Raw genomic sequence first — 10,943 nt, forward strand, 5'->3', positions numbered from 1 at the left:
ATGAGGTTCTGTGATTGCAATGAAGTAGGTAACATATTGAATTACTGTGGTGATCATGAACAGGATAAGTGAAGTGAACACCATATTACTTCAAAGGATTTCCGCAATTTCAGCAGAACATTAAGAGCTGATGATAATAATAAGACCACATTTAATGGCTCTTTAACCTTCAACATCCAATCATCATAAGATAACTTTTAAGACCTACTCTTCTAATAGATGACCGTTGTTAGTTAGATTAACAACTGCTCCAACGGTTTTCTCGTAAAGCATGCCTGTCAACTCTGATATCATAATTAGTATGAATGAGCCGTTATAGAGAGGCTAGACAAAATCATTTCATATTTTTATTTTATTTTATTTTATTTAAAACAAAAAAATTTTATTTTTTACATAAACGTAATTAGCTCCATTGATGTAGCAGTGGGAGAAGGTTGGGGCTATGACGGAGAAAAACGGACAATAAGGGTGGATCATAACTAGTGAAGTGTTTGGTTTTGAGTTTGATTCCTCTTATTTTCTTGGAGTCATTAAATAACTTGGTCCATGTGGTTGTGAGGTTAGTATAGACCCACGAGACTAGTCAGGCTAAAGATCTGTAAAGAAAAAAAAAATTACTCATTGCCTAATTCCAAACACGATTTTAGGAATTGATATTGGATCGATCAATATTTTATTCATCTACAAAAAAAATGGTGTTTTTGATATAGAATCATATCAATACATTCAATACATATCAATATCGACGATGACCAATATCGTGAACTAAATCCAAAAATCCAAATGACATATTTTAGTAGCTCTTGCAAGAGAAAGGGAAGCGATATGGAGGAGAAGCTTCTCAATCCTGTCTCTTTGTCATTCTTTCCCTCTTTCCATGCTTTCTTCTTTGGGGTTTTTCATAATCACACACGGCTTTGCTTTGCTTTGCTAAGAAATATTGATTGCATCCCATGAACTAGCGGTGGGTGGCAATACTAAATAAGAAACAGACAAAGAGTGGACAGATCATGATTCCGAACATGCTCCTCATATGCCTCTGTTCTCCCCTATTACTTTTAGATTTTAGGTTTAATCGACCTCTCTTCCTACATATGCATAGTGTGATTATTGAAAGGGTGGGAGTCGTTTTTTCTTTTTGGTGCAACACCTACACTGGGATCAGAGAGGGATCCACGAAGGGCTAACAAGGGGAGCCATGAGGATCCGTAAAGGGTCATTAGATCGATCTCACTTCTTACTAATTAGTAACCTAAAACTACTATATTTTAAGGTGGTCAGGACAAGAGGTTGAACAACTAGCAAGTTTTTCTTGCCTTACATTAAAGCTTAACTGTTTAGACATTTGTCACTAAGCTAGAAACTCGTCCAAAGAGAGTGAGATTCATCGAAGTTCTTGGAGATATGATGTCTTTAATCCATTTGTGACAAAAGTGGGAAAACTTTCTATGTCTTTATGGATATTTTTTTGTTAAGTTTTCCATATATGGTTTTATTATATTTTTGTTGCGAGGTTTTTCTTTCTCTGCAAGCAAGTTGAGAGAGATGTGAAGATAATTGCTATAACCCTATTCTCCATTGATAATGAAATATGATTTCATTTCACTGAGGACATAAGTGATCTTGTCATAATCTCGTAAATCTATGTACATATTGTGAAATTGTTTATTCTTATTTTTTCATTAATTTTCTGCATCGTTCTAGAATTGCGTTTCTGTAAAAGCATGGTTACTTAGATATTTGATATTGATATAAGCCAAATTCAAAGGACAAAGAAAAATAGAAAACAAAAAAGTTTAAAAGAATGGGGATTCAGTCACCGAAGGGTTAGTTGATCCACTCCAACCCAATAGTTTTGTATTTTTGGGTGCAACCATCTTGTGGTGAGTGAGTTTGAGTGTCATAGTTAGGTAAGTGAGCCCCAAGAGATTTCTAAAATCTGGAGTAGGCCTTGATTCAAGCTTCTCAATTCCTCATATAGTCGACAAGACGACAACTAGGCCACTTTCTTTTCCTCTCTCTCTCTCTCTCTCTCTCTAATCCTTTCCTATTTCTACTTGATAAACTTAGTACGACACTAAGACCCATGAAAGAACATGAATATATTTTCATACTTCTACATGGTGGGGGAAGATGACGGATACACCTAACTCTTATTTTGATTTCTCTACACTTTTAGCTTTGGATTTCTAGATTAGATAATAAGATTTAGAACAAATTTAGCTGGTCCAAAGCTAAGGGAATCCATGAAGGCAAACAAAAGATCACAAAAATGGAATAAATACTCGTCGTCTTATATTTATGAATTCATCGAAATACCCTCAAATCGTGATTTCTATTCCATCTAACTACTCAAATGTCCACTCCTTAACGTGATTGTACCGACCAGTGATCCCGTGCCCTAAGGGAATACTAAAGCTATATGAAAGTAGGAAGAAGGTTTTCTAAACTGATGTATCATCACTAACTGTGTCAGGAGAAGAGAGAAAACGCCTGATCCTAAAATGTAATTAAGAAGAAGAATGGTTCCTTCCCTTCCCTAACATTCCAAGTGGCTTTGTTACTTCAAAAAGTTGTCAATTACATAAATGTAAACTGAAAAGGGAGTCCAATCCATCTACAGATACTGGGCCCTTTTCATGGGCCCGTTTCGGATTGGATCGTATTCCGTGATTGGATCATATTGGTCTAAAAAAGTGATTAGCCAAGTTTAGATTAGTTTAAATCTTTAAATACAAAGTTTTGGAATTTACTGCTCGATCAATGGTCTTTCTTCACTTGCACTTCTCTTACTTCTCCTTCATAAAGACTACAAACAATCCGTCAAGCTCTACTTTTGTGATTTGATGATGGCACTTTCTCTTTATGGTTTCTTGCTCTTATATATTCTGGTTTATTCCTTGTTTCTTTTCCCTTTCCCTCTTTTTTCCTTTTCTTGGGAGGAGGTTTTCTGGTTTGATGGTCCACATAACCACCACAAGTGGATCTGGCTCCTCTATTTAAGCAGTGATCACCTAGATAACTATCCAAGAAATGATCCAACGGTTGTGCTTCTATCGATCATAATAGAGGCACCGCACTGAGTGTCGTTGGATCACCGCTTGGACACATGTCGATCGCCCATGTAGCTGTGGAAAAGACCTAGGCGATTACAGCTCAAGAGAGGATCCCTATCCCCACCAAGCATGGTCAGATTCTTTTTTATCTCTGCATGTGGCAAATTGGGTTAAGATGAAAGTTTGTGGACAAATAGACCCTAAAGTCATTCATTTATAAGTTTTAGCTCCAACAAAATTGACCATGTGACGAAACATATCAATAAAAAACCTAAAAAGTTGAGATGGGCATAAGGGACTATATATCTAAGGGTTGCATGGACATACATGAGAGGCTATGGCATTACTTAAGGGGTAAATGATTGAAGTTGGTCTGAAATATGACTTGTGATCTATCCGGACCATCTCCTGAACATTGAATGCTTAGATTCACTATTTGATCCTTCCACTTGAAGGAATTAGGTTTTTTGACTCTTGACCAAGGCTTTAGTTTGTCTGTCGAAACTTTTTCCTATCTTTTATATGGGAGAAGATTCTGTAGCAAGTGGTATAGAGGAAAGCACTAATGAGGTGCAATGGAATGATTTCATACAAAGGAGGGTAGCGAGGCTAGAAGCTGTATATAACAATACTTCAGTTAGGGTGTCACTTGGGCCGGTCTAGCCATGATGTTGGCCCAATAAGGCTAGCATGGTCAGCCCAACAACTTTTGCTGGGTCAATTTGATGGGCGCTCGCAGACTGGGCCTGGACTAAGACCTTTTCCTCTTTAGGTTGTTATTGGGCCGAACCTAATTTTTAATGGGTAGCTCAGGAATGGCTTGTAGACCCAATGGGCTAGGCACACCCCTTAATTCCTAGATGGCATCCAAGGCAGAGCTTATCTATTTCAAATTTAATACAAAAAGGAATCAATAAATACCTAATGGTCTGTTTCGCATTATGCTCCCAGATATTATATTTGAGCAAAGGAACTATTTGAGTCCATAATTTGAGCATCAAGGGAAAGAAAAGTGGGGTATGTCCTTGCATATTATCTCTAGGTCAAGATTTTGTTTTCAGAAATGTTTTATCAATTTATTTTCATGCATATCTGTTGCAAATTCGAATTTGAATAGAAAATTCTATACGCATTTCTTGTGGTGGGTCTAATTCGAATTCGGATTTTCTCATCAGATATGAAATAAGTGGTCAAAAGGAGTTCAACCAATAGTCCAAAACCAGTCTAGTAAACTAAGGGTGTCAAACCCGGTTTGGAACCAGCCATTTATCGAGAACCGAGTTGAACCAAATTATAATGGTTAAGTTATGATTTCAAGAATGTAAACCAAATTCAATCTGAAATCAAAACCGTGAGTGCAATACGGCCAAATTTAGAGAAGAATAGTTGTAACCGAACCAAATGGCTAAAACCAAAATGAACCAAATTCAAACTGGTTCAGCAAATACAATTCGATTTTGGTTCCAATGTTGGCCATCTCTAACCAAACCGAACCGGTTGATACCCTTATGGTAACCTCTAATTTCTAAATCAATTCCCAAGATATGGACCTCAAGTAGTTGGAATCTTCAAGTAGTTGGAATCTCTATCTTTTCTTTTTTATTATTTTAGTTTTAAAAAATGAATAAGAAAAGATAATGGTGGGTCAGTAAATGGAATTTTGTGTTTTAGTGAAATTCCAATGGGGAGATGATTAGATGTTCTTCATGCATCCAATTCTCTTTCTTTTTGGGTTATGTAGTCACGGTGGAACTGGGAATATTAACACGTAATAGCATGGTGGGCTAATGGGTTAGTAGGGTACCCTACACTGGAGTCCCTATAAGAACCTCCCATGAGTCTCAACTTTTCCTCAAGGCCTCAATAAGTTGCTCTACACAATCCAAAACCTTACCCCTCCATCCTCTATCTCTCTCTCTCTCTCTCTGCAAACATGGTAAGTACTCGATCCTCAAACTTAATAGGGTTTCAGTTTCAGAGAATTTTTTCCTTCATTTTGGGTTCTATATATATCAAATGGTGCAACTTAACTTGAAGGATTGATTTGTGTAACTGTGAGTTTGTAAAATGATGATTGTCAACGTACAGAGCAGCTGGGATGGATACGAGAAGAGCCAGAACCAGAAAATATTGGTGGGCCCGTGGGGAGGCCAAGATGGATCAAGGTGGGACGACGGTGTCTACAGTGGGGTAAGGCAAGTGGTGATAAGACATGGTTCTGCTATAGACTCCATCCAGATTGAGTATGATGCCAGAGGTTGTTCCATCTGGTCAGACAGGCATGGTGGAACCGGTGGCTGCCAAACTGATAAGGTCTCTCTCTCTCTCTCGTTTTGGATCAACTTTCTTAAAATAAAATTTTTTTAATAAAAATGCGTTTGTTATTCATTCAGTTTCAAAAACAACGTTTCATATCAAAAATAAAATTTTCAGCTTCTGTGTTAAAATGTTATTTTAAGACAAAAAATTATATTTAGTGAACTTGTTTCAAGAACGATTACCATAGTTGTTCACTTTTTTTTTTTGTAATTGAAATAAAACTAAAATGACGGAACAAGGTTTTATTATTTTTAAAAATAGAGGTCATGCCAGTGTAGAGAATGTAGACCTTGTTATTAGGGGGTGCAAGGGTATCTTTTCATAGACCTTAAAAATAAGGACTGTGTTTGAAGAAAGAACGTTGCCTATCTAGTTTTCCCACACTCACACAACCCTTGTTATCAAGGGCTATTAAAAGATTCACCTGCCCCTAAAACATGGGTTATGTTTGAACATGGGGAATGCTAGACCGACATCATTCCTCTCCCCATCCTCTCCCCTATCCCCTGTGAAAAAGAATCATGCATTAGTTGTTCAACTTTCTAAATGTTTTTGAATATGTACCTTTATCATGAACACATTAATTATGAATTAAACTTGTGATCCATTTTGAATGATCAAACTCTTGTAGATCAAGCTTGATTTTCCACAAGAATTCCTCACTTCCATTAGTGGTTACTATGGTTCACTCACTCAATGGGGTCCCATTATAGTTCGATCCCTTTCCTTTGAAAGTAATCGAAAAAAACATGGTCCCTTTGGTACCCAAGAAGGAACACAATTCACCTTCCCTATCACCTGTGGCAAGATCATCGGATTCCATGGCCGGTGCAGTTGTTATCTTGGCTCAATCGGAGTTTACTTGAAGCCTCTCCAGCAACAAAATCCACCCAGAGCTCCAATTCAATCACCCAACATTGTTGGCTATACTGTAACCCAAGAAACTATACAAACCTACGGCGTAGTACTTGCGGGAAGAGAAAAGGGTGAACATCGAAAGGTTATGCATACCAATCAATTTTTCACTGATGGCCATGGTGAAGATGAACTAAATCTCAAGGTAAGGTTCATTGATGATTCTCTATTATTGTTATTTGTGTTCTTTGATCCGTCATATTGATCCTATAGAAAATTCCTAATAGGTCCAAATCCCTTACCATATTGAGAAAGAATCTTCAAATGCTAGATGGCCCGTGAGGTGTGGACCTTGGGGAGGCGATGGTGGGACGATTTTTGATGATGGAGTCTATACAGGTGTTAGGGAAGTTCACATAATGCGTAATGGTGGCATTGTTTCCATTAAAGCTTGTTATGATAGGAATGGTCAAGAATTTTGGGGGAATAGAAATGGCGGAAAGGCTGGGCTCAGACTAGACAAGGTAAATCACCTTTCATTCTATCTTGCAGGTCAACTTGCATGTATATTGCATATATTGTTCATAAGTTAGTTGTTGGTGATAGAATTAGACTACACAATATTCCATTTGAAACAATGAAGACCAATCAATAGCATGCATATACGACTCCATGGCGTTTGATGAAGGGTTCTTCTCAATGGCTTTCTCCTCTTATGTTGATCTTATCTATTCTCTTCTCTATATAATGGCTAGAGTTTTGCTACTAATGGGCATTGCTAACATTATATAGACTAACAACAGGAACCAATCATGTTTGACTGAACAATTAATGTCGCTCCCATAATGGTTTCAGTTGTTAATAGGCCTACATACACTTTACACTTTAAGGTGGTAACCCAGCTATAATAAGCTCATGACTTATTAAGCAGACCACCTCCTCTATTGGGCTCCAACCAACCAAACCCGTTAGTTAAGTCAAATTCACTAATCTATACCCATACAATGACTGAATGCTACAGTCGGACCCAAAGAAGAAAATATATTCAATTAGTTGATACGAATTGATCCATTTTTATTTCCCAAAGGAGAAGTAACAAAAAGGAATGCAAAGGTCTTGTTGAATCGTGGATCCATTCTTATTAGGGTTTTTCTCCTTCTTGCAGATGGTATTTGATTATCCATCAGAAATCTTGACTCACATAAGTGGCTATTACGGGTCGACTATCTTAATGGGACCTACAGTGGTCAAGTCCCTCACATTTCACACAACAAAAAGGAAGTACGGACCATTTGGAGATGAACAAGGGATTTCCTTCAATTCAGGCTCTAAACAGGGGAGGATCGTCGGGTTCCATGGCTGTAAAGGATGGTTTGTGGATAGCATTGGTGTTCATGTTCTTGAAGCTAACTTATTGATGATTCCAAGACCTCCAATCTGCAGTAATTCTTTTAACATGAATGACCTGAATACCGAGGTGATCAATCACCCTCAACAATCTTCTTATGGAACTAGTACTACAGGACCTACAATCAATCTGTTATTTATTCTTCTAAATGGTGCAACTCTGCAACTTTTTGGTGGGTTCAGGTTAGGTATGACATGGTAAAAGGAACAACGACCCCAGCTGCACTAGGGCCATATTGTGGGGAAGGAGTGGGTAAGCCATGGGGTGGGGATGGAGGTCAGGCATGGGATGATGGAGCTTTTTCTGGGGTTAAGCAGATTTATTTGATAAAAGGCGACGCCATTTGCTCGATACAGATTGAATACGATAGGAATGGACAACCTATCTGGTCTGCTAGACATGGTGGTGGAGGTGGATACAGTGCCCACAAGGTAAGTTAGTATGCTTAGTGAAGTATAACCCTTCACTATTTGCCACATGGTAATACATGGGTTAGTCTATATAATAGAAGACCAGATAACATCTCATTGGTAACATTTCAGCTTAAAATGAGTAGAGGAAGTAGCTAAGATTACAAAAAATGCCATTTTGAATGTTATATTCATCTCCATTTGATGACATTTTTGGTAATTTTACTAAAAATTTGAGATCTATGTGGGGTCGTCTATCACATATATGGACTAATACTTGTGCTGCTACCCCACTTAATGGAGAGGCTGTTGCAATGGAGCAACCTTACCGTTGCGATGGAGCTTCCTTACCGTTGCGCTGAGGTCTATCCTCTAAGACCATTTTTAATACTTCTAGGAATGTATAGAAACAAATACTCATTTTCTTCCTAATGGTGATCATGTCTGTGTACCAAACAGATTAGATTTGATTACCCACATGAAGTGGTTGCTCGCATCAGTGGTTACTATGGCCCCAATCCAGGCGATGCCTGTGCAAAAGTTATAAGGTCTCTCACATTTTTCACCAATAGAGCAAGGTATGGTCCCTATGGGGAGGAGATTGGAACCTTTTTCAGTTCTTCAACAGAAGGAAGGGTGGTTGGATTCCATGGTAGAAGTGGTTGTTATCTGGATGCAATTGGAGTCCATATGCAACACACTTCGGCTGATCAAGGACGTGTGAAGGCAGTGTTCAACAAAATGTTTAACTGATCATCCTCATCAACAACATCTACTCGATAAATAATATCCATCCATGTATGAGGTGCTCTAGTCAATCAATGATGTAATAGTATATTAGAGCCTAAATATGGATGTTAATTTACCCAAAAAAAAAAAAAAAAAAAAAAAAGACCTAATAATGGGAAAAAAATCCGGGCCCTCGTATACATAGTTCTATATGGGTGTCAGATGCCAGTGATAAGAAAAAATACTTGAGCTCTTACTGGTTCAATCATGTCACGCATCACATTCCCAGAAAGAAAGAACAGAAGGAAGGCCAACCCCACGGGCCAAATAGTGGATGGGTCCTAATCATCATAATGGTAGCGAGATTATAGGGTGAAATATACGACCAGCACACCCAACATGAATTCATCATTACATCAAACTAATGAATCAAGGTGCTATCTAATATGTTGGTTTCCATGTCATGCATGTAAGCTATTACACTAGCTGCAGCTTGCCACAAACCTTTTGTAGTTCCCTCCCTTCCAAAAGGAAGACCTAACCTTGATATATATCTTTGTTGGGTCCTTTTCTCTTGGAGCATCTTGGTACTTCAGTTTTACAATCAATGGTCAACCTGACCTTACCATTATCTAAATAACCCATCTTAGGCTCCATGTAGTTGGAGGCTCTCTAGGTTGATCAATGCAAATTCAAAAAATGCATACCAAACAACGAGCTTTGAGTACCGAGGGTTTCTTGTTCTTGTGTCAGATGAGTCCCCCGCCCATTGGGTTACCATCAAAGGCATTCGAAAGTGCAACCAAAATAGCTCTCAGAGCAGCGAAGTTCCCACTTCCTAACCTGTTACAACCTTAACATCTGAATCCACTATTAAGGAGCATGGTAAAATCATTCCTTAAAAACAGCTTGAGTGAGTGAGAAAAAAAAAAAAAAAAAAAAAAAAAAAAAAAAAGAAAGAAAGAAAGAAAAGAGAGAGAGAGAGAGATTCAAGTACCTAAACATGTCCACATTAAGCTACTCCCTTCCGAGGTCAAATTATTAATTCCACCTGCTATGTGAAACCCTAGCAACTAGCTAAGAAATGGAGGACCCATGTGGGTTCGATCAGTGACATTGGAGAGCAACTGCAAGAAGACATATACGGTGCATTTGGTACGTACTAAGCCAGGGACCCATATAGATATTATTTCTGATGCCCATTGACTGATAGCAAGTTTGTCTTGGGGTTCCATAGCATGCAAGGGCTGGTTGTTAAATTGACTCCTCTTCCTCTCTACAAGACAAAACCCTCCAATTCTAAAGCACTAGATCTGGTCTCTTCCACTGAAAATATCTCAGCAACAAACACCTTTGTCCAAGGAAGACACTGACCAATACTCTTACAAACGCCAAACTACTAGTGTCACATGGGCCGGTGTCGGTGTGGCTTGGGATCCAAGAAGAAGAAGGAGGACAACTTAATATCTAACACCAGTAACCCAAGTGTCAGATATCACTTCGATAAAAAAAGAGTTACAGACATGGGTTGCAGGCCATATGGGGAAGCAAGATTAATGGTGGAGACCCAGTAGAGTACTATAGGATTTGATCTCTGATAAGATGTGAAACTGAAGACCTTATTAGTTAATGCTGAAGACTTGGATTCTTCTTCTTCTTCTTCTTCTTCTTCTTCTTCTTCTTCCTCTGTCGGCACAACACATTTCTTCTTCTTCTTCTTCCTCTTCTTCTTCGCCAGACAATTTTTCTTTGCATGGGACCTAGCTAGTGACCTTGGATCTCCTCCAACCCTAACCTGTTTCTATGGAGCTGATAGAAATCAAAACCAAACCAGACCGACTGAATGAATATATCAAAATTGAAAATGAGATTGAACCCGATAAAATTCGAGATTGGATTAATAATAACCTAATAAAAGAAATAAAAAATAAAAACCCCATGATTAACCGATTTTTTCATTTATTTTCTTTTGAATACATGTAAACTCGAAACCAGACCAAACCTAATAGTAGACTGGTAGTAAAAAATTAATAAGAAATTAGACCAAATCGATTAAAACTGAAATGGATTCAAACCGACCAATTGATACCATTTATTCTCACCCCCTTATTACATACGGTTGGAATTACCTTTTCTTAGTCTAATAAAAGTGTTTGTTAAGTTTGT

The 10,943-nt window shown here is 38.1% G+C and overlaps 1 protein-coding gene across 1 annotated transcript; it reads left to right on the forward strand.

Annotated features, from left to right (window-relative positions):
- Positions 1 to 4,910: 4,910 nt before the first annotated feature.
- Positions 4,911 to 8,944, forward strand: LOC122061426 (jacalin-related lectin 3-like). Its single transcript, XM_042624676.1, has 7 exons — positions 4,911 to 4,992; positions 5,145 to 5,369; positions 6,007 to 6,435; positions 6,518 to 6,754; positions 7,396 to 7,707; positions 7,821 to 8,069; positions 8,508 to 8,944. The coding sequence occupies exons 1-7, from the start codon at positions 4,990 to 4,992 to the stop codon at positions 8,799 to 8,801; spliced, it is 1,749 nt and encodes a 582-aa protein (XP_042480610.1). The 5' UTR covers positions 4,911 to 4,989; the 3' UTR covers positions 8,802 to 8,944.
- The last annotated feature ends 1,999 nt before the right edge of the window (positions 8,945 to 10,943 follow it).

This window comes from Macadamia integrifolia, chromosome 14 (assembly GCF_013358625.1).
Source record: "Macadamia integrifolia cultivar HAES 741 chromosome 14, SCU_Mint_v3, whole genome shotgun sequence".
NCBI classification, from domain to species: domain Eukaryota; kingdom Viridiplantae; phylum Streptophyta; class Magnoliopsida; order Proteales; family Proteaceae; genus Macadamia; species Macadamia integrifolia.